The 27,870-nt window shown below is 43.3% G+C and overlaps 2 protein-coding genes across 8 annotated transcripts in view; one reads left to right on the forward strand and one right to left on the reverse strand.

The window, feature by feature from the left end:
* The first annotated feature begins 646 nt into the window (after positions 1-646).
* Positions 647-17,308, forward strand: LAMP5 (lysosomal associated membrane protein family member 5). The gene is made up of 6 exons (XM_045445301.1): positions 647-1,310; positions 1,854-2,026; positions 2,405-2,536; positions 2,668-2,773; positions 4,148-4,336; positions 16,439-17,308. The coding sequence occupies exons 1-6, from the start codon at positions 1,247-1,249 to the stop codon at positions 16,615-16,617; spliced, it is 843 nt and encodes a 280-aa protein (XP_045301257.1). The 5' UTR covers positions 647-1,246; the 3' UTR covers positions 16,618-17,308.
* Positions 17,309-25,218: 7,910 nt separating this feature from the next.
* PAK5 (p21 (RAC1) activated kinase 5) overlaps positions 25,219-27,870 on the reverse strand; it is a 318,922-nt gene continuing 316,270 nt past the window's right edge. For all 7 annotated transcript variants that reach the window (XM_045445306.1, XM_045445303.1, XM_045445304.1 and 4 more), the window contains one exon: positions 25,219-27,457. In XM_045445306.1, coding sequence (XP_045301262.1) covers positions 27,302-27,457 — 156 coding nt within the window. In that variant the 3' untranslated portion in view covers positions 25,219-27,301. The remainder of the gene's footprint in view (positions 27,458-27,870) is intronic.

Consider the following 27,870-nt stretch of genomic DNA (forward strand, 5'->3'; position numbering starts at 1 on the left):
TGTACAACCACCATAAGGCAAATGTTCCCTTGTCTACCTTCTAAGGTGGTAAGGAGGATAAAATTTGACAGTGCATGTGAAAATACTTTGCAATTTCCCCCTTAATATGATATTGTTTATTTTATGACATTATATTACTGATTATTCACATAATTAAATATCCTGTAAGACATGAAATATTTGGACATCAATACAATTGATGAGGACAGCATGTTCATTGCTGAAAAAGCTGTATTCTGATTTATGAAGCAAGAAATTTTTTAAAAAGCAAGCTACCAAAAATGTAAATATAGGAATTAGTCCAGTAGTATATTTTTGTCCCACTGGATGCTATAGAGCAATATGTGTGTAATGTCTATGTTTACAAAAGTAGGTGACATTACTGTCCTAAGAGACCCTAGACAACCCTCACAAACTTCAGGTTCACTTAACATTCTTCTTGGCAGAAAAGTCGCAATATAATGAGTGAGGGTAGATGACCCCAGAGTTTAGAGCCCTCATGCAGTCAGAGAGCAGAACTCACAGAAAATAAGCCAGAATACTGCACTGACTGACGGCCTCATTTAGGGAGGCGTCAATTTAACTTTAAATCCATTAGCTCATTGAGAGCAGAGGAGAGAAGGGGATGTCTCCAAATGCAGGAAACTGTTGCCATAGCATTTCCCTTCTCTATTTCTGCCTACTCCTCCTCCCCCAAAGCAGCAACAATTTGTGTTCTACCGTTTTCTTTCAGGAACCAGAGGCATTTTCAGCAACCAGGACTCCAAGGATGTGATGTCTACACCACCTAATAACTGTACCTAGTAGGGATATCGAATAAGTCTGAGAGTGCTGTTAAGTTTCTCAGGACACAATCATCTCTGCGGATGCAATTGCAGAACAGGAAACAGACTCAGGGAGAATTTTAGCCCCCCCCAAATCTCATTGGCTAGCTGCACTAGCCAAGCCACAACAATCACTCCTGCAACACAACCGATCCCTTTCAGTACTCGCAGCCGTGGACAGCTCCCTCACCTCTCGGTCGGTTCCTCCGCAGTGAGCCGACTCGCGTTCAGCCTGCACGGGTCGGTGCGGCACCCGCCACCAAGTCTTCGGCAGCGCGCAGAGAACACGCGCTTCCCCCCGCCTCCCTCTCGGTGCCCCCGCCCCTCGCTCACCCCGGCTCACTCCAGCGGCGACTTTGAGGGATTCCCTCTCGGGCGGCCTCTGCAGCAGCACATCTGGCCTCATTCGCTGCACGGCGAGCATGGATCTCCGAGGAAGAGCCTTTTCCAGCGTCTATAGACTTCGAGTTCTCCTGATGCTGTTCCGTGAGTAGCTTTTGGGCCACAGCGAGGGCAGGGTGCACTATTTGCAGAGAATAGAACGAGCAGAGCAAAACCAGTAGCTTAAGGTCAAAATGTGGCCCTTACGTTTTGTTATTTTCTTTCTTCTTTGCGGGCGGGGTGGAGGGCCTTCCCGCCAGAGGCAGGGAATTCCCCAGAGGGCCACACACCTGTACCGCACATCCCAGACAGAATGCTATACGAGCCTGCTTTGTGGGGTCTGAGCATTGGCAAGAAAGATTTGGTTTTAAAAGCCTAAGATGAAGGAAAAGACCAGTCGGCTTACAAAATAGTAAGGATTTAAATTTTAAAATTTTATTTTTATCATAAATTAACAGCAACGGAGTTGAAATTGTCGGCGCTAGGTTAGGGAAATGGCTCGCAGAGCGCACAGCAGCCGGCAAGGAACTTTATCACCCCAAAGCCTGCAGACCACGATCTCTCCACCCCTGTGCCCGCGACGCGTGGGCTCACTGAGCCCGGAACCGAGAGGATTTTTTTTTTTTTTTTTGGTTTGTTTTTCCGCAGATACAACGGCTGGAATCATGGCAGAACAAGAAGTGGAAAATCTCTCAGGCCTTTCCACTAACCCTGAAAAAGATATATTTGTGGTGCGGGAAAATGGGACGACGTGTCTCATGGCCGAGTTCGCAGCCAAATTTATTGTCCCTTATGATGTGTGGGCCAGCAATTATGTCGATGTAAGGAACCTTTTCCCTCCGGGCTTACTCCTAGGGCTCCAGGGGCGAAGGGCATCCCCTTTCAAGGACCCAGGAAGACCTGGGTCGCCCGCCTTCCCCCTCTGTGCCCCTGCAGGCTTCTCCCGAATGCTGCATGGGGGTTCCGGCTTGTAACGCCTTCTGCTCGCCCTGCCTGCTTTGAAAGTAATCCCCCTTTCTCTGCTTCCCTAACGGCCGGGTCTGCACGCAGAGCAAGCATCTAACCGCATGTTCCGGGACCTGCGAGCGCGCGCGCAAAGGAGCGCTCAGGCGTGCCACCCCGAGTTTGAATGCGCTGCCCTTTACAGCCCCCGCGGAGGCCGGGTGCGCTGAGGGGGTGCGGGGCGTATGTGTTCCCAGCTGATCACGGAACAGGCCGACATCTCCCTGACCCGAGGAGCTGAGGTGAAGGGCCGCTGTGGCCACAACGAGTCGGAGCTGCAGGTGTTCTGGGTGGATCGCGCGTATGCGCTCAAAATGCTGTTTGTAAAGGTAACCCCGAGGGGGACGCGCAGAGGAGGCTCTGCCCACCTCTGGGTGGATGTGGGCGGGGGCCGCCCCCAGGATTTCCTCACCCAAAAGCCGCCCGCGGGGACGAGTGACACGCGCCTCCCTCTTGGCAGGAAAGTCATAATGCATCCAAAGGACCCGAGGCGACGTGGAGGTTGAGCAAGGTCCAGTTTGTCTATGACTCCTTAGAGAAGACCCATTTTAAAGACGCAGTCAGTGGTGAGTAAAGGCCCCAAAGCTGGGGAGGAAGCCTGGGAAAGCCTGGGCACTGCAGAGAGCCCAGGCATGAAGACCAAATTCCTCAGGAAATTTATGGAAACAGATCCTGACTTTGCGCTCCCAGGCCACGTCCGCCCTGGGCTTTCTCTCCAAGGTAGAGGAAGCGGGAGCACCTGCGTGTCCTCTGGACTTTAGGCCTTGTAGATGAGCAAGGAACCACGGGCCTAAGGATCAGCCGGTAGGTCACCGTAGCCTGATCCTCGATGAGACATCTCTTGAGGGCCTGTCTTCCCCCTGGCTGCTTCAGGAGGATCTCTTATGATTTGTCCTTTAAAGGAGCACCGAGAAGCTAAATTTTCTCCCCCCTGCACCCTGGTTTTTCTTCTTATGCGCAGAAACTTGAAAGGGGCAGTGTGACTCCTTTTCTCGGTTAGCCTGCAGTATCTTTTTGTTCGTGGCCCTATGGCTCACACTCGGTCTTCAGTCATTGACTGCAGTCACCCCAGAGCAGATTCTGAACCGTGTCCTAATTTATTAGCTTTTCCTGCCCATCGGTCCAACTCTCCCAGAGCCTCCAAAAATATTGTGGCAAGAGCAACAGCCATTCCCCAAATAAAAATGTTCACATGTGCAAGAGCCATCAAAGACCACATTCAAATTAATTAACCAACCTATTTATTTAGTAAACTGTGTAATCTCCTAATGAGGCCTTCCATCACCTGGGCACTGGTGTTGGGAAAAGATTTTTATTGAGCACATGAAAGAATGTACGGATCATGTCTCCCTTTCCACCCCTTTTTATCATTGCAGTAAAAAGAGCATTTTCTTCTCTTCATCAAAATCCATATTCAAACACTTCTCCCAGTTAAATTAGATACCTTCCTCTCCAAAAAAGGGAAAGAGGGGGAAAAACAACAAACATGTACCTGAAAAGGAGAAAAAGGGGCAGCCCTGCAAAGAGTGTATATGTGTGCTAAGTCTGCCCAGGGCACCAGCAACCAGCCCGGCTTTGTTGAAGATCTTTAATTCTGTGTGGGCCAGTGTGAAATGTGGAAAACCACGTCACTGTTCTGTTTCTTTGAAATCTCCATTTTCAGGTTGCATATAGTAAACAGAGTTGGGTTTTAGGTATCACTCTCCTTTTCCAGAAAAGAAATTTCAAATCAATGTTTAAGGAACCCCTGCTCCTGAAAGAAGGGGAGTGCCTGTCCTTTGTCACCACTTGATGCCCTCTGCAGAGCTCCAGCCCCAGCTCGTCAACACAGAGGATCAGAGAGGTTTCTGGAGCTGAGAGAGAGAGAGGCACAGGAGGTTAGGAGGTTAGGATTCTTCCAGAAGTAGGGGCCTAACCATTGTTTGGGGCCTTCCCTGCAGCCGGGAAGCACACGGCCAACTCACATCACCTCTCTGCCTTGGTCACCCCAGCTGGGAAGTCCTACCAGTGTCAAGCTCAGCAGACCATTTCACTAGCCTCCAGCGATCCACAGAAGACAGTTACCATGATTCTGTCTGCGGTACACATCCAGCCTTTTGACATCATCTCTGATTTTGTCTTCAGTGAAGGTAGGTTGGTGGGGATCAGTGTGGGAGGAGGAGACAGGATGGAGGGAAGGGAAGGCTGACTTCAGGGTGGATGGGGAAAGGGACCTGCCAGGGCTTCAGGCTGTTACTACTTGTATTTTCTTCAGGCTGACACGACACTTCCTCTCACTATAATATTTTAGACTGTGAACTGATCAACCTTCCTCAATGGTTCTTTCTTCTCCCTTCCTCCTTCACTTCATTCTTTCCTCTCCCACTTTCCCTTCTTTGGTCCTTCCCTTCTTTTTATTTCTTTCCTCTCTTCCTTTTTGTTTGCCAAGAGAGGAACCTTGATAGGGAAAGAGGTAACAAAGACCGTTTGGAAAAATATATATATAATTTTGATGCAAATTTCCCAATGAAAAATCAGCTAAAAATCTCAAACACTTACATAGAGAGCCATGGATTACAGAAGGGCCTCTGCTTCCATGGGCCTTCACTTCTCCATGTTATTTCAGGTAGTTTCAGCTGTAGTTTCTACCACTGTGAGTCTAAGTTTTTGTGTGGCTAGAATGCAATAGGGGTGTGTGTGTGTGTGTGTGTGTGTGCTACAGAGAGACTCATGGAGACCTGCCTCCCTCTAGCACTTACCTTTGTGAGGAGGGCTACCCTTGAGGCTTCAGAAAAGCAGGGGCCCCTGATCTTTTCCTCCTGGGGTGTGGAGAAAGGCTTCTTCTCAGTCTGTGCTTGTCTCTGAAAGGGGGTCAGGCAGGATATAGCTGAGGCAGATTCAGGACATCCACATTCTCTTGGTTCTCTGCATCCCAGCAGAAGTTGGGCACAAGGGGAGTCCACATTTCTGTAATTAACTGAGTCTAGCAACAATTTTTACCAGGCAAACGTAGGGTGAATCAATTTTTCAATTCATCTGGAGAAGGTTGTTAAAGATGGTTTGATATCCTGTTTATTCCTTGTGGCTAAGAAATGGGGAGAGATTCTCATTGCTTTGATTCTCATGCCTTCTTTTGGAGTGGGGATCCCCAGATGAATACAACTATTAGAACATACAGGATATCAGGGAATCCCCATCTGTGTCATACACAAATCATTCGATCATTTCCCAGGGAATCCAGCTTTCATAAAATTCCCCTCCCAATTCAAACTATACTGAGTAGAATATATGCTCCCCTCCCCCAATACCATGATCATTTAAAGACCATTTGAACATTCTTAAGTTAAACTGTCTTTGACAGAAGACCCTACCTCTTTTTTCATCTTTGTATTTTTAGTGCCTAACACAGTGCTTGGTCCACCGTAGATGCCCAGTTAACTTTGGCTGAATTGATATCCTGAAGCTGTGGACACAATTAACAGAGACTTCCAAATGCTTGAATACCAGATGAATCAGGATTTAATATGTTTAGTAAGTCAGTGCAGTACTTACTTCCACACACTTGGGGAAGGATGGGCTAACTGCATTTTCTTGGATCTTCACAAAATTGAAATTAAACTCACAAGCGTCAAGACCTTAGTGTTTAAAAAATATCTGTTTGATTACATAAGTAATATAAAATATATTTATAAAATATAACAGTGTCTTTCCTCAACTGAAAATATTAACTATAATTAAATGTGATTGGACTTATGATTACTGATGACCAGGAATTCATTATGAACATCCTGGACTGTGTAGAATCAGCCCCCAGGGTTCCTACCACAGACACGTTTGAGTTTATGCGGGTACTTTTCATAGTCTCTAATTACTCTTTGTTTTTTACTGGTCAGCTGTTCTTAGGCACTTCTTTACTGGTTGGTGCTATCTGTGCTGTGATGGCTGCTTTTACTAGGTCCTTACTTCAACCTCACCCCAGTTGTTCTGGGTTATTTCTACACAGTTGCTGATAGTCATTGATGAGCTGAGAAATCAAATCTCATCGGTGTTTAGAATGGTATACAAAATAAGAGTAAATGAACACTGAATCAGGCCCAGAGCTGGTTTCCTGAAAATCAGTGAAGTTCATAGCATGGACATCTTGGCCTTCTTTGTTTGAAAACCAGGTTTTATTCACTTACAGGTCCTAGAGGGGCACGGTTGCTGGGTAGACTTAGAGAGTTTGTAAGCATGTAGAACTTTCTAAATGCAGATGTATTATTAAGCACAAGCAAACTGCACTTGTCTCAGGCTTTTCTGGGTAATAATTAGGATGTCCCCTCCTATATGGTGCCCTGGGGCTCAAAGCTCCTGCTCCTGGGAGGAGGCAAGCCTCATTCAGAATCACTCACTGGATCCGTTTGCCTTTGTGTGGCAGGGGTTCCTTTGTTCCTGGCTCCTCCCATTTGTGCCTCTCAGCACCTGCCCCCCACTGTGTTTTGCAGGGGATCATTTGATTTGATTTGGTAGAATCCAAAAGATTCCTTTTAAGTGCCTTTTGGGGACCTGGGGCTTGCCCCCGCCCCTGCTTTCCCAGAAAAGAAGCTCAGGAGGCTCTGGATGAGTAGCCTGCACCCGCGTAGGGAAGCGGGGGAGTGGGGGAGGGGGCCATATCTGGTCTTATAACTGCACGCCTACTGCAGGGTATATATGTGGGTTTGGCACGTGTGTGCGGGACCTATAGCCACAGGGTTTCCAATGAAGAAACCATTCCCTGTGTAAGGGGGCCATACTGGCTGTCTGAAGTTTCACATCTGCCTGTTTAATAGACTCTAAAGCAAGAAAGGGTCAGTGAAATGGATTACTGGATACTCACAGCATTGAGAGCAGCTCAAATGGGGGTTGACGTCTTTATCACTTAAATCCCTTTAGTGCATTGAGCTCGGCTACTACGCTTATCCTCAACAGAAGTCTCTTAGCCCAGCACGTCTCCAACTGCCGTGTGCACAGGAATCTGTAGCTGCATTGTGCACGACTGTGGTAATCTTGTTAACATGCAGAGTCTGGTTCAGTAGGTCTGGGGGCGGGGCCCAAGATGCTCCATTTCTAGCAAGCTCCCTGGTGATGCTGCTGGTCTGTGGAATACTCTGTGTGTGTGTGTGTGGGGGGGGGGGGTGGTTGAGGAATCTTGAGCTGATCAAGGAAAAGATATGACCTTGAGAGGCAATAATACACAAGTTTTATTGAGTGGTGCTTGGACAGGGGTGCATGAGAGCAGAAGCTGCTCAGAGCATGAGACTATCCAGAGAGAGGCATATGGGGACCACCAGCCAGAAGGGAGGAGGGCAAAGGACCTCCTGGCAGGGACAGGGGTACTGGGGAGGGGGCTTACATGTCTAGGCAATATGGCTCAGCAGCACGGTAAGGAGTCTCTGGGTCAGAGAGCTCTGAGGGGCAGCAGAGGCCAAGGCCTATCTTATCAATGGGTAACAGCTGTTGGGTGAGGTTTGGTATGCAAAGCAGGCAGGCTCTAAATAGCTAAAAATGTGCTTCTTTGGGCTGGTTTTTAAATAATTAGATGTGTAAAAATTTGAGTTTGGCATGATAGGCTTTAGAGCTAATGGTCTCAGCCTGCAGTGAAGAAATAAACCACCTAGGGGCCGATACACAGAGGCTACTTTGGCTCATTTCTATAACCAATACACTTGTATGGTAACGACCACCCTGCAGTTCAAAGCACCTCATGTCTCTCAGTTGGGGTTGATTAACCTGTCCTTCCACAATTAAGTCCTTAAAGTGTGTCCCTTTGTGGGCCCCCTGGAGATTCCTGGCTGTGATGGATGAGGATTGCATCACTGATAAGCAACAGATCAGCCTGAGAATTTTAACGGCTTGAATTAAAGGCAACTTTTATGCATAATTTCAAAAGAAACATAACAGAATGCAAAGGGTATCTCTGTTCCCCTTTGTTTTAAAATTTTTAAAGTTTATTTATTTTGAGAGAGAAAGAGAGAGAGAAGGAGAAGGAGCAGGGGAGGGGAAGAGAGGGAAGGAGACAGAGTCTCTGCACTGCACTGTCAGCTCAGAGCCTGATGCAGGGCTTGAACCCACAAACCTTAGGATCATGACCTGAGCTGAAATCAAGAGTCAGACACTCAACCGACTGAGCCACTCAGGCACCCAGTCTCTGTTTCCCTTTGTTAAAGATTCAGGTTTAAAAGCATAAGAGACTCTTAAAAACTGAGAACAAACTGAGGGTTGATGGGGGGTGGGAGGGAGGGGAGGGTGGCTGATGGGTATTGAGGAGGGCACCTTTTGGGATGAGTACTGGGTGTTGTATGGAAACAAATTTGACAATAAATTTCATATATTGAAAACAAAAAAGATTCAGGTTTAAAAGGCATTTAAAAGTGACCACGTATAGGCTGGTCCCTTTTTAATTCTCAAGGGGGAAAAACAAGCAAACAAACCTGTAAAGAAGGTGCTGAGATCCCAGATGACGGCAGAGAAACTGAGGCTCAGAGAAGTGAAGTTATTGGTGAAGTCTGCCCTTCTAGTGGTTGCCAGGGCTGGGGCAAGAGCCTGTCTTGGGGTGTCAGATTCTGAGCGCTTACTCAGAGCCTCAGCTGCTCCTAATAAACATGTGAGCACAGGAGGCACCTTTACACAGGTTGTTGAGTACCCTGAATTCATGAGCCTTTTATTAGTGTTCCTAACAGCATGATTGGAAGATGCCACCTCATCTGTGTTTTAACCACCTGTGTTATAGTGGAAAGGATCGTGCCTTACCGTTCTCTGTACACCAGCCCTCGGTAGGGCACCCTGTGGCTGGCTGCCACGTGCAGGAAGGCTTAGCTGATGCTGATCCACAGCATTGTATAGACCTGTGACTTACATAGCACCTCCCAGCATGCATAGTTGCTCCTCAGGGTCTCCTGGGTATGCATCTAGGGGGAGATAATCCTGTTATGAACACTGCTGAGAACTGTGTCAAGGGCAGGAATGTGGAGCCCCAGTGTAGGGCTATGTAACTAGCCAGTTGTAGAATTCAGTGTTCCTGGTACTTTCCTGGAACATAGTGTTTTAGGCTGGGTTCCCCAAGGAGCAGATCCTAGGCAAGCATGTAAGTGCAAGTAGTTTATTTAGGAAGTGGTTCTAGAAAGCACTGGGAAGGGCTTGGGGAAGTGAGATAGTAAGGCAACCAGTACCCGTGCATTAGTGAGCAGGTTTCCACTGTGGGCACCTGGGGCTGACACTGCTGGAACCCCCCGAGAGTGTAGAACCCATGTCAGAGTTATCCAGCCTGAGAGGTGGGAACAATGCATTTACCCATCAACTTTTATCCACCACTGATGGCTGCTGGGGTGGGGGAAGAGCATTGACTCTCTGGGACTTCTAAGCTGCCTTGTAGGCAAAACCCATTGCAATGTGTGAGAAAGTGACTGCCAAGGACACTGTCTGGATGGGTCTGTTACACGTAGGTTCTGGGGTGTATGAAATTTCCTGCCCTGGCAGAGCTTATAGGATTGTGAGAAAGATTTATACAACTCTTTCTTGTGCATGCCATGTGCCTGGTGCACAGTGGCATCAATCAACAACTGCTTTTATTATCTTATTTTAATTGCTACTGCTTACATCTTGGTAAAATTATCTGCTTGTCTCCAGCCAAAGGTCTCCAAGGCCCATTTATGCTCTTTCTCAAAATACAAAACACATTTTGCTGCGGTTACAGGAGTCCAGAACTAGCCCAGAGAAAATGGGAAGAGGGGCAAACTCCTCCCTCCAGCTGTCCTGTCAGAGAGTGGAAGAAGCCCAATCAGCCCCTTCCTTGAACAGGAATAGTCTGGGGTGTTAGCAGACCTGGAGAGAGCAGGTAGCTTGCCTTTTTGCCTACTGCCCATCTCAGTGTTTTCATTTGGGGAACAATGAAGAGTTCTTGTGGTTGGTTCGCCTCAGGGAGTAAATACACCATTGAGATGGACATAAAACCATCAAACACACAAAAAATGGTGGTCATCAAACAAACAAGTGACCAAAAAAACCCAAAAAACAAAACCATGGACTAAAAATGAGAACTGAAGATGGATCAGAATTTCAGCAGCATTGGATTTATGGTTGAGGGTACCTTATTTGGCAATTGGCAGCTGGCAGTAGATTAACCCTCTGTTGTCCGATCTGTCTTTATCTGGTTCTTTCCAATGGCTAGACTGGTTGTTGTCTTTTCCAGCCATATGCCATCGTCTTCAGGATCTGTTTTGTGCACTTGAGAACCCTGAGCCCAGCCAGGGCAGAGGCACGAGGGACCCCACGCCCTGTGGAGGTGAACAGGGAATTAGGGGCCTCTGAGCATCCAAAGCCAGATTTAGTGTGGTCTAAGCCAAAAGATGTTCTTCTCCTAGGCAGAGCCTAGAGCCTTCCTGTTTCATAATCTGTGGGTTATATAATCAATTTATGGCAAAGGATCTTAACCTTGGGGTCCATAAGGGTTGTGGATAGAATTCTGGGAATGTGTGAATTTCAGTGGGAAAAATTTATATCTTTCTTTTCGCAAATTTCTAATTTTTGACATTCCCTTCAGTCATAAATGAAGATAACAACCCACAGTAGTAATAGTGGTGATAATTAATGAATAATTAGTGGTGACTTTCTCACCAATAGAAATCACAGATATTTTCATCCCCCATTTGCTTATGTAGATCTTGCAAAGTAACAATGATGCTTCTTGTTATTTTGCAAGCCCAACCAGTATATGTACTAATAAAGGGGTACATGTATTGCTTTCTCCCAACTTATTTAAACATATTTTGATAGCTGAATTTCAGTGTAATATCTTTCCTTCATAATTGTGTGTGTTTTATCTTTATGCATTTGTAAGCATGATTCTGAGAAGGGTTTTCAACTGGTTTGCACCAGTTTCATCATTACTGGTGCAAAAAAAGATGGCATCTCCTGCCTTAGTAGGTCATGGCCAGCACTGTTTTAAGTTAAAGAGAATAGACTGGAGTGGAAATTATCAGATGCATAGGGTCAGGATAAGTATTGTTTTGTGAAAACTTGGTTTTGGTTATGTTTGTCTACCTATGTTCTGAGTTGCAATGTAAAACACTATTTCCCCTCGGGGTCAGAGGCAGAGTTTGAAATCACTGGCTTGAGCCTGAACGCGGAATGTGTGACCCTCTTGTGTGAGCTCCCGGTCTCTCATTTAAAACCCTTGGGGATAGATGGGTTTCAGAGTTCAGGATTTTTGAGACTTTAGGAAGATAATTTAGTGCATAGTCAATATATTATGGAAAACCCCAGAAGAGTCCAGGCAGCCCCCTGTAATCAAATATATTAATATATCTGTTTCTTGCAGTGAAACACGTGAACCTTCATGCTAAGTAGGATGCATGAAATCACGGGCATCCTACATTAGTTCAAGTGTTGCTGCCAAATGCATGATACAAAGTGCTCTGGGTTTCCAGAGCTCTGTGGATTTTGAAAGGGTGGATAAGGGATGGCAGACTTGGGAATGTCCCCTTATTTGACCACTTAGTGGATGTGGATGGATGAGGATGGGGATTCAGTATTTTTCATGATAATTTTTGACATCCCCTTATTTCCCCATGATTATTTTTGACATGTCTGTAGTTTAATGCTCCCTTTATATACCCCTTTCTGTAGTGAGTTTAGTTCAGGTTTTTTCCTAAGGCACAAAAAATAATTTTTAAGAAGTAACCCACAATTATAATGCTAAGTGAAGTAAGCCAGAGAAAGATAAATGTTATGTGATTTCTCTCATATGTGGAATTTAAGAAATAAAACAAATGAGCAAAGAAAAAAGGAGACAAACCAAAAACAGACTCGTAACTATAGAGAACAAACTGGTGGTTACCAGAGGGGAGGTGGGTAGGGGATGGATGAAATAGGTGACGGGGATTAAGAGTACACTTGTCATGAGGAGCACTGAGTGATGTATAGAATTTTTGAATCGCTATATTGTACACCTGAAACTAATATAACACTGTATGTTAACTACACTAGAATTAAAAAAAAACACGAAACTAAACCACAATGGTATTTTAACCATAATTTTTTTGGTCAGAATATATTGTGCTTTTCCCCTCTGCCTCCCTTGAAGAATGGGATATGAGATGTTATTCTCCCATAACTATACTAAAGTTATTATTTAAAGATAATACTCTGGGGAGCACCTGGGGGACTCAGTCGGTTAAGTGTCATGGCACAGGCCATGGTCTCGCAGCTCATGGGTTCTAGGCCCACATTGGGCTCTGTGCTGACAGCTCAAAGCCTGGAGCCTGCTTCGGATTCTGTGTCTCTCCCTCTCCCTCTGCCCCTCCCTTGCTGGAGCTCTGTCTCTCTCGCAAAAATAAACAAGCACTTTTAAAACATTTTTTAAAAAGTTAAAAAAAAAGATAATACTTTGGGCAGTATGATTCTGATACCAATTCGGATGTGTGGGTGTTTTTCCCAACCACTGAGCAATTCTCTGACAGCAGCTGGGTGTTCTGCAATTCAACTCACTGCTGACACTACCTGAAAATACCATCAAATCCCACGGGTTAAGGGCTCTCTCCTACAAGACTGCTCCTCATCTCCATTTCAGATATCAACTGCAAGTCCAGACTGTCACTTAGGTTTCTGATCAACTTATAATCAGAGGTTTCCATGATCTTCTCCTTGAATTCTAGAGAGCTTCACAGAACTCAGAGATATATTTTACTCACTAAGTTACCAGTTTATTATAAAAGGATATAACTCAGGAACAGCTATATGTAGGAGATGCATAGGGTAAGACACAGGGAAAGATGGTGGAGGTTCCAGGCTCTTTCCAAGCCCACCACTTGTCCCAAATCTCCATGTGTTCACTGACCAGAAGCTCTCTGAATCCCATCCTTTGGTGTTTTTATTGAGGCTTCATTACATAGGCACAGTTGGTTAAATAATTGGCCATTGGTGATTGAACTCAAGCTCTAGCCACTTTCCCCTCTCTGGAAATCAAGGGGGTGGGGGCTGAAAGTTCCAACTTTCTGGTCACAAGTTTAGTTCTCCTGGCAACCAGCCCCTATCCTTAGGTGACCTAGGGGCTTTCCCAAAGTTACCTCATTAGCTACAGTCAGGTGTGCTTGAAAGGGGCATGTTATGAATATCAGGGTGTAAGTTTGCGACTAGTACATAGAAAATGAGCAAAGCCCACAATCTACGTTGACATTTCACAGGCAACAGCCTGTTGGGGAAAACAAATAGTTTTTGTTAATAAAATCCCTACCCCAAGAAACCCCATTTCTACTCATTTTTCTCTTCAAAGGGGCAGTGTGGTATCATGGGGGAAAAAGCAGCCTTCTGGGTATGGAGCTCTGGGCCCATAGCTGTTCCTGGTGCTGCTGTAACAACCTTAAGACTTTTCCCAGGGGAAATGGGTATGTTGGGCTGCAGGCCGATACTCAAAGTGTGGAACTCATTAGAATTTAATCAAATAGTCAAAAATAAAAGTCCCCTACTGATTCTTTTTAGTCCTTCTGATTGTAATAAAGAGATATGCTCAATTTAGTGCCAATAATAGGTCCTTAGCCCTTCCTTAACATTTGCCAAAATGTCTTTTTAAAAAATCTTCCCTGTAAAAAAATCTCTTCTTTTTCCAATCAGGAAATGTATGTATGTATGTATGTGTATGTTTACTTATTTATTTTAAACACTTTTGTTCAGGTTGTAATTGAAATACAATAAACTTCACATATTTAAGTGTATGATATGAGAAATTCTGACTTAGGAATACACCTATGAAGTCATCACTACAATCCAGAAAAAACAACATATCCATCCCCCCTGAAAGTACCCTCATACCTCTTGGTAATAAGTATGACCCTCACTGAATTTTCAGAAATTGAACGTACCTCTGTGACCAGTACACACAGCTCCAGAGCCCGGAAGCCCTCTTCCTGCCCCTCTTCTGATTCTGTAGCCTCTAAATGCCAGTAGGTCAGGTCTGCTACTGACCTGACCCTACCTCTACCCCTAGCTCATGTCTGCTAACTGCCCCCCCTGATTGTGCTGTTGAATTAGGCTGTTGGAATTCAAGTTGGGGCTTCATTTCCCCTGGGAAAATTACTTAGCTTCATTCTACCTTCCAGGTAATGGGTATAATAACAGTATTTATCTCATATGGTTGTCATGGGGATTAAATGAGAAAATCTTTGTGCTTAGAACTGAAAGTTAATTTAGGAACCATGTGTATTAAATATACAGCCTTTATTTTATTTTTATTTTTGACAGAGAGAGAGAGAGAGAGAGAGAGACAGAGAGTGTGCACAAGTGGGGAGAGAGGCAGAGGGAATGGGAGAGAGAATCTTAAGCAGGCTCCACTTCAACTCAGAGCCTGACTTGGGGCTCGATCTCATGACAGTGAGATCGTTACCTGAGCCAAAATCAAGAGTTGTATGCTCAACCCAGGTGCCCCAAGTATACAGCTTTTCAAAAGCTATATGTTTGTCCATAATCTTCCAGACTCTAATTACTAGAATAAGCTCAGGCCTTATTCTCCTTTCTGCTGGCCTCAGGAGAGGTGAGACAAAGGACTGTGTCAACATGGAGGAGCCTGGCACACAGCTGGTGCTCAGTAAATGTTTACTGGGTCACCCTGACTTAAAAACTTGGTCTTTATGAACAGATATCTAAAGCCTGTTTTCTCCGGTTGTGGCTCATGAGCTTGGTGAAGAGGCCATCAGTTACCCACAAGGAGCAAAGAAGCCTGAGCAAACGTTTCCTGGTTTCTAGGAATGTAGTTCTGCTCAGATCTACAAACTATGTGACCAACACGTTGCCCCAAATTGTTTTTCTGGTTCTAGTTAAAAATTGAGGCAAAGGGCTATTAAACTGTCTTGGGGGTAAGAGAGTAAAATGGAGCAACACCAACGTGCTGGTAACATTTTCTTTCTTGATCTAGGTGCTGGTTACATGGGATATTCATTTGTGAAAACTCATGAAGTTCTGCACTCTCTTTTTTAAAATTGTAGTATAATTTACACATATCAAAATGCAAAAATCTAAAGAATTTAGCTTGACACATTTTTTTAATGTTTATTTATTTTTGAGAGAGAGAGAGACAGGGAGAGAACGAGTGGGGGAGGGGCAGAGAGAGAGGGAGACACAGACTCTGAAGCAAGCTCCAGGCTCTGAGCTGTCAACACAGAGCCCAACGTGGGGCTCAAACTCATGGACCATGAGATCATGACCTGAGCCGAAGTTGGATGCTTAACCAATTGAGCCACCCAGGCACCCCAGAGCTTGATGCATGTTTACATGTACTTGCAACCATGTAACTCTTACCTAGATCAAAATACAGGATATTTCCATCACACTTGGATGTTCCCTGTCCTGCTCCCCATATATAAGCACTTTTCTGATTTCAATCACCATAGACTTAGTTTTACCTGCTCTTGAACTTCATGTAAATGGAATCATATATATGTACTCTTCATGTCTTAGAGTTTTCACTGAACATAGTATTTTTGAGATTCATCCATTTTGTTATGTGTTCATTCCTTTTTATTCATCCCTTTTTATTATTAATATTCCATTGTTTGTTTTTCCATTCCACTTTGATGGACATTTGGATTGTTTCCAGTTTTAAGCTATTGCGAATAAAGTTTCTGCGAACATTTATGCTCAAGCCTTTTTGTGTCCATATGTTTTCATTATTCTTAAGTAAACATCTAGGAATGGAATGCTGTGTTAGTAGGTAGGTAGGTGTATACTTCCCTTTATTAGAAACTACTGGACAGTTTTACAAAGTGGTTGTACCATCTTCCACTAACAATATATGAGTTCTAACTGCTCCATATCATTACCAACACTTGATATTTTCAGTCTTTTTGAAAGCTCTATATTGTGTGAAATTCTCTGTGTGTACATATACTTCAATAAAAAGTTAGAAAATTAAACCAACAATAAAAATGATGGTGGCTGTGTTTAATGCTGAAACTCTGAAAATTGAAATCAATTGTCTGGATGTTTTATTGGCACCTGCCAGGAATCCAATGACCGACTGTTGCCCTGTTTAACTGATACATTTTATTTTTACCTTGTGCAGAAATATTAAGTGGTTCATCCTTATGGTTGGTTGGGGAAGCATCATTTCTAAATAAAAGAGTCTCCCCAAATGTTCCTTGAGAAATCTTTTCACCTCCATTTCTCTTTTTGTTTTGATAGGAGAGCTTATGATTTAAAATGTTTTGACAGGAGCTGATTTCTTTTCTTCTTCTTTCCCATTTCAGAACATAAGTGTCCGGTGGATGAGCGGGAGCAGTTGGAGGAAACCTTGCCCCTGATTTTGGGGCTCATCCTAGGCCTCGTCATTGTGGTAACACTGGCGATTTACCACATCCACCACAAAATGACTGCCAACCAGGTGCAGATCCCTAGGGACCAATCCCAATATAAGCACATGGGCTAGGGGCCATTAGGCAGGCAGCCCCCAAATCCCCCTATCCCGGCTGGGTCAGGTAGAGAAACAAAAGCACTTTTCCACCTTGTACATGGGATACACCAACATAGCTACAATGCAACAGGCCTGGGTGTCCAAGGCTTGCTTGGCCTGCGTCCATGCTTAAACCCAGGGATGGGCGGGGGGGATTCTTTTGGATTCATGGGGTAAATGGCAGACATTCTCTCCACTCTGGGGAATGAGGAGGGAAGGGTCAGCCAGGCTTCATGCTCATGGTGGCTTGGCTTTGACTCTCCAAGGAGCAACACATACAGCTCAGAGGAGTATCTGGCTCGAAGTTTAGGGATTGAAAGACACTTCTTTTGGAAAGACACCCCTTTGGGTTCAGAGAAATGGGGGGTGCTTCGCTCCCTTGGCCTACCTTATACAGTTGTCAATGCACACAAAATACAGCATCATGCTCCCTACAGCAAGACCCCTGAAAGTGATCCTTGCTTCTGGCTGGCATTCTGCATGTCTAGTGATTGTCTTGGGAATGTTTCACTGCTACCTGCACCCAGTGACTTTGCAGCACAAGAACCTGTTTAATGTAACTATGCAGAGCTGTTCGGACTTCATAATGTGTCAGGTCCAAGTAAGGGGACCTGAAGAATCAATCATGTGAGTTTGTTTTTCAAAATGAATTAAAACACACTACTGTCTAACATTTGGCTGCTTTCTTGAAACAAGAAAACAAAACTAAAATGGTTTCTTTGGCATTCAGAGAAGAGAGAGGAATGTTGAAGATGGGCTTTCATTTCTGCAAGATGAGAGCAAAGAAAGGGCAGGGAAGCTGAAAGACGGAGGTTGGTTTTTCCAGGTGAACAAACATGGAATTATTTTGACAAAGATAGTTTTAATAATGGTGCCTTTTGAATAATTGGTCTACTATTGTTTTTGATGTTTCCTGGTCTTGAATTTGGCATTTAACTTCAGATTAAAAAGCTGGTCTCAACATGGTAGCCTAGGATGAGTTGTATTTGAAGTAAAATATAATTTGCTGAACCTTTCTAGAGAAATGGACATAGTTTGAATTTCACTCACTTTCTAAATAAGCATTTTTCTGAAAAATCTGAGCAAGGGTAGGAGAAATTCTTTTCTCCGGTGTTAGGTGGGAATCTCTCCGTACCCCATACCATCTCCATCGTATGAAAGCAACTCATGTGTTCATCTCCCCAAGTCTTCAACTGCTAAAAGTAGCGTATCCTTGGAAGTCCATTATCCCAGCAAATCTTGATAAATATCAGTCAATTGCTGTTTCATTACTTGTTTGTTTGCTGCTCTGTCAATCTGCTAGTTTCTTCCCCTGCACTCTCTCTCTTCAGTGCTCACTTCCAGTGAGGAAGAAGCCCTGGTTCCTCATAACAGTTGGACATTGCACAAGGAAAAGGAGATACCTTCTATCATCTGCCATCTTGTCACTCCGTGCCCCGAACTTGACATTGCCCTTTCCTTTTAAAAAAAATTTTTTTTCAACGTTTATTTATTTTGGGGACAGAGAGAGACAGAGCATGAACGGGGGAGGGGCAGAGAGAGAGGGAGACACAGAATCGGAAACAGGCTTCAGGCTCTGAGCCATCAGCCCAGAGCCTGATGTGGGGCTCGAACTCACGGTCCGCGAGATCGTGACCTGGCTGAAGTCGGACGCTTAACCGACTGCGCCACCCAGGCGCCCTGCCCTTTCCTTTTTAGCATCTCATGTATTTTTTAAAAACTTCCCATTTATTTGGAACCACCCAAGAATCTGGGGAGAAATGTTCACTTAGATGTATCAGTGAGTTACCCTTGCACTCTGTAACCCCTTCAGAAAAAAAAAATTTAGACCTGACTCACACTTCTCAATACTCTGTATCTCTTTACTTTTACAAAAGGAAATTTGGGTCTTTTAAAAATTTTACTTTCACAAAACATAGGATTCATGATTAGTTTTTGGTATTGTCATTCATTCATTTGTTCAACAAACAGGTTTTGAGCACCTACTGAGCAGTCTCTTGTGCTGAATATACAGGGGTAAACTGACAACTTTGAGTCTATGGGGGAGGGCTGACATACATACACAGGTTGTTCTAAAAAGGACAAGTGCCCTGGCTCTTTTTACAGTGTTGTCACATGGCCACATCCCTGTGTTTAAGCTGATTCATTAAATCTTTCGAGATTCCAACTTTCTTAATTCTCAAATTCCAGTGGCTTTTTTACCTGCAATATGCAGTATGTATATAAAGCCACATTACCATGCCTATAATTGCTATAATCACAGCATCTTTATCTAGTTGTCCTAAAACTAGCTCAGCTCAAACTGAGCCTAATTTAGCCTAATTTCTTTGATCCTCTCCTTATTTCTCTCAGTCCTGCCTTTTTCTTATCAACTCAGTAGAATAAAGGGGAGCCTCCTGGTGAGGGCAGGTGCAGTGGTCTCTGGGTGGATAACACAAGGTGTCCAGAGGAACTGACTCAGCCCTGGATCTCAGCCTGGGCTCCATTCATGGCCATTCCCATTGTCCTGCATTTCACGGCAGCTCCTGTACCTGAGTATAGCAAGCTGAGATGGTGGCTCATGTATCTGCATTGCTTCTCAAGCTCAGAGATAAGAGAGAAAACAGACAGACAAACCACAGATGCTCAATTACCCTGTAACTGTCATTTTTTTTTTTTTACTGCAGTTTTAAACACAACTGCCTCAGGCACAAAAGGATGCTGTGTCTGGTTGCTGGTCTGCCTGCCTGGAAAAGCCAGGCCAGATGAACCATATGCAGGTTTCTATTGGGGGAGGGGGGCTGAGTTTGAATTAAATTTTGAATGTGCTTCTTTGCAAGATTCCCCCATTATGGGGAAATAGCTCCCAGTGAAGCTGCCTCAGGGAGCAGGGGAGACTGTTCTCCAGCCTGAGAAGGCCTTCTAAGCTATAACCACTCACTTCTCACCAATTGTCCAATCTTTCTGTTAACAAAGACTTGGCAACGCCGAGTAGGTGTGGGAGACACCTGAGAAACAGGAAGGAAGAAATGGGTGGGAGAGGGGAGAGGTGGTAGGAAAGCCCAGCAGTGTCTGTTGGAGGCAGCAAGCTGTGTGCTCAGGAAGGGGTGTTTCACCGGGGAGGTGGTCCCAGCTGGCATTGGGCGCAGTCACTTCCCGGGAACAAACACCAGAGTGACCAGAACCAGGCAGATGTAGCTTTAAATCAGCGTGTCTCCAAGAGCAGTTTGCAAGCAGCTTTGGCATCAGTCATCCCAGGGGGGCCAGTTTAAAACATCAGTTCTACTGGTGCAGCCACTCTGGAAAACAGTGTGGAGGTTCCTCAAAAAATTAAAAATCGATCTACCCTATGATCCAGCAATAGCACTGCTAGGAACTTACCCAAGGGATACAGGAGTGCTGATGCATAGGGGCACTTGTACCCCAATGTTTCTAGCAGCACTTTCAACAATAGCCAAATTATGGAAAGAGCCCAAATGTCCATCAACTGATGAATGGATAAAGAAGTTGTGGTTTATATATACAATGGAATACTACTTGGCAATGAGAAAGAATGAAATATGGCCTTTTGTAGCAATGTGGATGGAACTGGAGAGTGTTATGCTAAGTGAAATAAGTCAGGCAGAGAAAGACAGATACCATATGTTTTCACTCTTATGTGGATCCTGAGAAACTTAACAGAAGACCATAGGGGAGTGAAGGAAAAAAAATTAGAGAGGGAGGGAGGCAAACCATAAGAGACTCTTAAAAAGTGAGAATAAACTGAGGGCTGATGGGGGGTGGGAGGGAGGGGAAAGTGAGTGATGGGCATAGAGGAGGGCGCCTGTTGGGATGAGCACTGGGTGTTGTACGGAAACCAATGTGACAATAAATTTCATATTGAAAAAAAATTTTAAAGTACAATTAAAAAGGGGCACCTGGGTGGCTCAGTCAGTTAAACATCTGACTTCGGTTCAGATTATGATCTCACGGTTTGTGCGTTCGAGCTCCGCTTCGGGCTCTGTGCTGACAGCTCGGAGCCTGAGCCTGCTTCAGATTCTGTCTCTTTTTTTATAACATTTAAAAAAAATATTTATTTATTTTTGAGAGAGAAAGAGACAGAGTGTGACTGGAGGAGGGGCAGCGAGAGAGGGAGACACAGAATCCGAAGCAGGCGCCAGGCTCTGAGCTGACAAAACAGAAACTGACACGGGGCTTGAACTCACAAAACGTGAGACGGTGACCTGAGCCGAAGTCGGACACTTAACCGACTGAGCCACCCAGGCGCCCCCCTCTCTCTCTCTTTTAAAAAAAATGTATCCTCCTGTCATTCCGGTGATTTCAACAATTTCCTTTATGCAAGCTTGCCCTGGAGGCACGTAGGGGAGGATCCACATTTTATTTCACGTCTGTAGCTCTATGGCCCTGGGTATAGTGCCTGGTATATACCTGGATAATGGTGGCATCAGAATGAAGCTGGCCGATATTGGAGCTCTATCTTGGCTAGTGGTTTTACCTAGAAGTGCTGTGAGCAGGGAAAGCTATGCCCAGATAGAGGATGGCACACAGCTCCCCACGCCCCCCGTGTCCAGCTGATGCTCCCTGGGACAACCGTACCCAGGTCTGAATGAGTATGCATGGCAGTGGCCTTTTGAATTCATGCACTTCCGTTACAACTGGAACTCTTTCCTTGGGAGGTGGAAATAAAATAGGGAGGTCCATAAGAGACTCCTAAAAACTGAGAATAAACTGAGTGTTGATGGGGAGTGGGAGGGAGGAGAGGGTGGATGATGGGCAATGAGGAGGGCACCTGTTGGAAGGAGTACTGGAAACCAATGGTGTTATATGGAAACCAATTTGACAATAAATTTCATATTAAAGAAAAATAAAACATCAGTTCTAGAGAATCATCCCAGACCGATAGAGAATCTCTGTGGTGAGACCTGGAATCTGCAGTTTTACTATGCTTCCCAGTTCATTTTGATGCAGGGTATGAAAACTGGTGAAAAAGCCTTTGCTCTCAGCCTACCTGCAACATTATCCACATTATCGGGCTTCTCTCTGTTTTCTCTCCTGAAAATGGAGCTTACTCCCTAATCTTTGCAAAGCTATTTGAGGATTCATGACAGTATATTTAAGTCCCTAGAACAATGGCTGGCATGCTGGAAATGCTCCATAAAAGCTAGTTTTACTGACATGCTTTCTGGCACAATTCTTAACATGCGTGTTCAAATGTCACCTGCCATCTGAGTTCAGGAAAGGTCCAAAGGGACTGATGTGGGGGGGTTTTAACCTAGCACCCACAGTTTTCCATGTCAATTTATTTTGAATTCAGAGTATGTTTCTATGCAGGGATTCCCTGCTCCCCCAGCCCAAGAAACCACTGGGGGAGGGTGTCAATTGATAGGGGTTGGGGAGACCATCAGAGTCCATGAACTTGTAAGGGAAAAAATTATACCTTTAGCCTTTACCAACCTGAAAAGAAAGGTAGCATTTGCTTCAGTTATGAACATAGGCACCAAAGCACTACAGCATAACCAGGAACCGTGTCATCAGTAGAAATCAACGCATTGAACCTGTTGGAGATATCTTTAAAAATCACATATATTATGCTAAGTGAAATAAGTCAGAGAAAGACAAACACTGTATGATCTCACTTATATGTGGAATTAAAAAAAAACAAGTTGACAGATACAGAGAACAGATCAGTGGTTGCCAGAGGCAAGAGATAGGGGGTGGGTGAAATGGATGAAGGGAGTCCAAGTTACAACTTTTTAAATTTTTATAACATAAGTAAGTCCTGCAAGATAATGTATACCTTGGTGACTATAATTAATAATACTTATTAATTAATAAGTATAATTAATAATACAATATGTATCAATAATACTTAAGTATAATTATAAAATAATACAATACAGATTAATATACCATATTGTATATTTGAAAGTTGCTAAGAATAAATCTTGCAAGTGTTCCTAAGAAAAAAAAATTGTAACTATGTGTGTTGATAGATGTTACCTAGAATTATCATTTCATAACAAATACATATACATATAGCAAATTATGCTATACACCTGAAACTAATATGTCAATTACCTCAAAAGAAAAAAGTGACTGAACTTGTCAGGTTGTCTGCTGGGGAAGGATTCACAAACACTCATATGACAAATGAGATAACAAGTATGCGTTAGCATTGACTGACCATATGTTTTCTGGATCTTGGTCTGGGTGCTGAAGACACATCAGTGAACAAACTGAGTAAAAATTCCTGCCCTAACAGAACCGAAGTCTGTGTATGTGTGTGTGTGTGTGTGTGTGTGTGTGTGTGTGTGTTCCATTCAGGTAGTAAGATTAATGTACTGACATTACCTAAAGTTGGGAGCCTTGTTTGGCTCAGTTAAAATGGATCATGGAAGGAAGATCTTGAAGTCTCTTCTAGCTTTAATATTTTTAAAATGTTGACAATGGTGAGGCATAATTATCAAAACATTTGCTACGTGGGCAAATCTTTCAGGCTAAGAAATCCCTTTGCCTTTAAAAAAGTATATTTTGATCTATAAATCAGCAACCTTTATAGAATTTCTCAAGGCTTCTCTTTGTGTCTTTCACTTTATCTATTTATGTAGGACATGTTGTCAGGGTCTCAGGGTCTCATATTCCCTCAGCCCTTCTTGGAGGCCATGTGCTGAGCGTTTCTGTACAGGCTTCCCATGCCTCTCTCTGTCAAAGGGAACAAACTTTGCCCATATATAGGGCAAGATAGAAGTTCAGGAGTTGATATCCTTGGAACAACTATCAACCAATGAGGAGTAGGAGGTGGTGGATAAATATCCAAACATTTTCACCCCCAGAAGAATGATTCTACAGTGTCTCTCCCAGAAAGTCTTCACTGGGATTGAGCCCCAGTTACCCACAGTGGTACACCATTCATTAAAAAAGGGTTTTTAAAAAACTTACCTCCCTTCTTCATGTCACTTCTCCACTCTGCCGTGTGAGAGAGCTTCTGGCATCATCTCCCAAATAAAGTACTTGTATCTAAGTCTCTGTCTTAGGTTCTCCTTTTGGCAGAACCCACACTAAGGTAATATATTTATTTGACCTGGAAATCCAACTGAAAATGCACACATGTGAAGGCTCAAGTTGACCGACTTTCCTGAATAATTTGGATTTGTACTACCCTGTGTCACTTTCACAGAACTGCTCCTGCTTGTACATCTTGTACCTGCTTCAGACTGAATCGATCCTTTCTCTGCCTGGAACCTCATTACTGTTTCTTTGATGACACAGTGCTATTCATTTGACCAGTTTGACCAAAGAATCTGAACTCATTGAGTTGTTAACTTCATGGGATGATTTTATTTTTTCAGTAATTGCTAGTGTGTTCTTCCCAGTGGGTAATGGGGACACAACCATAAGTCAGTGTGATTCCAACTGTCTAATCCATTTAAAAAAATCGATCTCATTCGAATTCAAAATAACTCCCTTCTCTTTTGCTTGGGCTAAACTTGTATCAGAGAAAGAGGCAGCAGTAGATAGGAAGTGGCAGAAGACACAGTATGCATTCTTAGTCTCCTTTTCTTTCTTCTAGACCCTTCATGCAAACTATGGGGGTGTCACACTAACACATGGCCCAAATGCATAGGGAGCAGCCAGGAAGGGAGGTTCCAGTAACCCAGCTGGGCGTAGCCAGCCACCTTGGAGATTTTGTTGGAAGAAGGGGAGAGGCTGAATGTCATTTGTGTCAGCCTGAAGACTACAGCCTCTGCTGTTTAGAGTGGTCTTGGTGTAGATGGTATATGCAGATTTTAGAGTAAGGTTCAGCTCCACCCTCAGCCCTTCACCCTGCAGAAAAGTAGCCTTATCTTCCTTTAATTTCCCCCATGGTGCATGCCTCCAATGCACTCTCCAAGGGAGGCATCTCATTACTTGGTTAATGGTTTGATATGTTCCCTGTTCCCTCTCCATTATCTATCATAGACAAAGGGACCTCTTCTTCCATGTTCTGTAATGGCTTCCTGCCTGGGGGAGGAAGCTTCCAACTTTCTCTTCCCTGGCACTTAATATACTACATCCTTTCTCATCCTGCTATCTCAGGCTATTTCCTGAGGGTTTCCACCACCTGAAATTTCCAGGTGAGAAATAAGCTCTTTATATACAAGTGTCCCTCTCAACATCACAGGATAAATGTCAATGTCTCTCTGGTCCGCCAAAGAAGAAGAGGCACCCAATACTCTCTTTCCAGCTGCCAGAGAGCCACATACCTGCTCTGATCCAGAATAATCTCCTTTTTATGTCTCTGTTGGTAAAAGCCTTCAGATCAGTTCAGCATCTTTGACACAGGAAAAAGGTGTAAGGGTCTTTAGCCATGAGCCTGGCTTTCCTTGCCCATGGCCTTCCAGAATTTAGTAATTTTGTTCTCAGTTGTGGTATCTTTACCGCAGTCTTACACCATCTGTAACCTCCAGGGATGGAAATATTTATCTTTGGTTCATGTCATCATGATGTTACATATAGCATTATACTCACTCATGTACATTCCTCAAGATCATAAAGAAACCATTCTTGGTTACTCAAGAAAACTAATTTGGGAAATCGCTGGATGTTCTAATAACACGATGGGAAAAAGGCAAACATTTATTTTTATTTGCAGTTTCTGCCAATAGTGCTCACAAAACCTCTTAAGCTACAGTAACTTTTGGTAAACTCAATGAATATTTATAAAATACCCAGTGATAAGAAAATTACAGAAAAATTTCCATTACACCGTTGAAAATGTTTGGAATCCAAAATCCACAATTTTCTGCAATGGTTTTCAATATTTGTTCTGGTTAAAAAAAGATTTCTTTCTCTTTCTACTTCTACATAGTCCTGGTTAAATTAATACAATCTGTCCCATGAACTTTTAGGACGGCCATTTTCTGGATTTAGATTTTTATTCATACATATTTATATCAATATTTTAATATTTTACATAAAACATTGCTTTGCTATGTTTTATGAAACAAAATTATAGATCCTATTTATGGTGAGACATTTCCAGTTTGGGGGAAAAACTGAAAATCTAATCTGTAGAGGTCATTTTATGCCTTCCCCCCCCTTTTTTTTTAGCTATAATAAATAATTAGCAACCTATTAATTACAAAAATTCTTAATTATGCCTAGAGCAACCAGAGCATTTTCATACATTTCAAATCCTTTTTGTTACTGTATGTGAAGTCATTAAGAAAAGCCTCTGGTTTTCCAGTTTGGTAACAAATGGCTTTTTTTTTTCTGATGCATAATTAATAGAAACTAATGATGACTATGTAGCTCTTCCAGAGTTTTTAAAGGCAAATCTATATTGGCCTACAGTTAACATGCAAATTCATCCAACAAGCAACACAAAATGTATTGTAGTCGTCATTCATTGTTATCAACATTCAAGAAGATCTAGTCAGCAGTACATCTCTCCTATGTCGGAAACACATTATAACATGGTCACAACTGAAGTCAGAGCACACCTGGTAAGATACCCCCTTCCTAATTCATCCTCAACTTCCAGCACAACACATGAACAATAGCAATTAATACTGTGGTACAAAGGTAAATACAGACAAGAGTTTGGTGTGCTAGCATACAGAGTTTTAAAAACAGTGACAAACGAACCCAAACATCTTGCCCTGTTCTCTCTCCTTTCCCTTGGTGAGACTGGAATTCTCACAGTCTTACTTAAAACATTCAATTTGGGGAACTGAGTCCAATGATCGTAGCACTGAAATTATTCCCGTGGAGGGAAATTTGGCCACAAGGGGACGCCATACCTATCTGAGAGAGGGCACTCTGGGGACCACCCTGCTGTGCAAATACTGGCTTGTGATTAATAGCCTTGAAGGAAAATTTGATTTTTCCCCATATTTAGCTTTATCCCAAGGAGTAGCATGGTGGCATATTGTGGCTCAAATTTTATTTTATTATTTTTGGTTGGATAAGTGAAATGTGTGCCTCCATCACCATCACTCTTAATTCTTCCTCCATCACATAAGACACTTGTTAAGATAAGAAAGATATTCTACTAAAGCTGACGGTGATTGAGAGTCATTCAGTATTCAAAGTTCCTAAAGAATCGTTGGTTCTCTGAAAGGGATAAAAAAGTAGGAAAGGCTTTTGTTCAAACTCTTGCTAGTAAACAATTACTTCAACTGATACAATGGCTACGTGACATCAAAGTACTATAAATTATCAAAACTATCGTACAGAAAAATTACAAATTCATTGCAAAATACATTACACTGCTACCATTAAGAAAAAAGTGCTTTTTGTTTTCCTTTCTTTTTTTTCTTTCTTTCTTTCTTTTTTTTTTTTTTTTTTTTTTTTTTTGCCAGAAAAGTATTCTTTCAATATAGAAAATCCTATGCGTTACCCTGCATGTGGCTAGGATATATCGTAACGGAGTTTGTACTGAGTCCTTCTGATTTGCTGGATGAAGGGCTGAAAAATATAATAATGACTTATTAAAGCCTTGTTCCAAATGATCATGCCAGCTGTCGGTGGAGAGATGCCTATTTAAGACACAAGAAGATGCCCTGGTCTGTTGAACCCTGCCTGTCATCACATTGTCTCACCAATCAGCTGGGTAGAGTCCACAAGACTCTTTCATGTTCCTCATGTTCTCCTGAATTATTCTTATGTCCTCATCTAGCGCTTCCACTGAATCCTTTGCTCAGTGATGTCTGTATTGTCTCATGAGGGGAACGATGCAAGATGGCGGACCTGCCAGTTTCAAGAATGGATGTCCAAGGAGTTCCTGGGCTGTGGCTCTTTGTGAGGGTTCCCTCACCAGCATCAGGTCTAGGAATCCCCGGAGCACTGAAGAAACCTGTGAGAACACAAGATTCCATTCTGACGACTAACACAGAAATGCAACTAGTTCCCCTAGAGTGGTTTCCCAGCCAATTTCCAGTTAAGTCATTCTATCAAACAACATTGAATTCTAGAAAGTCAGCTTAAGAAGATAGAAGTTATGTAAGCAAAAAGCAGGTACTGCCTTTATTAACATAAGATGTTTTCTTTACCTTCTTCCGGTTTGAAATAATATGAGCAAATGACATGGCAATAAAGAATGACAATCTGCTGACTAAAATGAATAATAATAGAAATAACAGCATTATGAAGTGCTTACTATTTATAAGGACTGGTCACACACATATGATGAAATGTGGTACAAACATGGAATAGTTTTATTTTTCTAACTGCAACCATCTCGGCTTTGTGGACTCCCCCTTCTTGAAG

The sequence above is a fragment of the Leopardus geoffroyi genome, chromosome A3 (assembly GCF_018350155.1).
Source record: "Leopardus geoffroyi isolate Oge1 chromosome A3, O.geoffroyi_Oge1_pat1.0, whole genome shotgun sequence".
Classification (NCBI taxonomy): Eukaryota; Metazoa; Chordata; class Mammalia; order Carnivora; family Felidae; genus Leopardus; species Leopardus geoffroyi.

Coding starts and splice junctions, on each gene's coding strand:
- LAMP5 (XM_045445301.1), top strand. CDS start 1,247: ATGGATCTCCGAGGAAGAGCCTTTTCCAGCGTCTATAGACTTCGAGTT. Junction 1,311..1,853: donor AGTTCTCCTGATGCTGTTCC/GTGAGTAGCTTT, acceptor GTTTTTCCGCAG/ATACAACGGCTGGAATCATG. Junction 2,537..2,667: donor TCAAAATGCTGTTTGTAAAG/GTAACCCCGAGG, acceptor CCCTCTTGGCAG/GAAAGTCATAATGCATCCAA.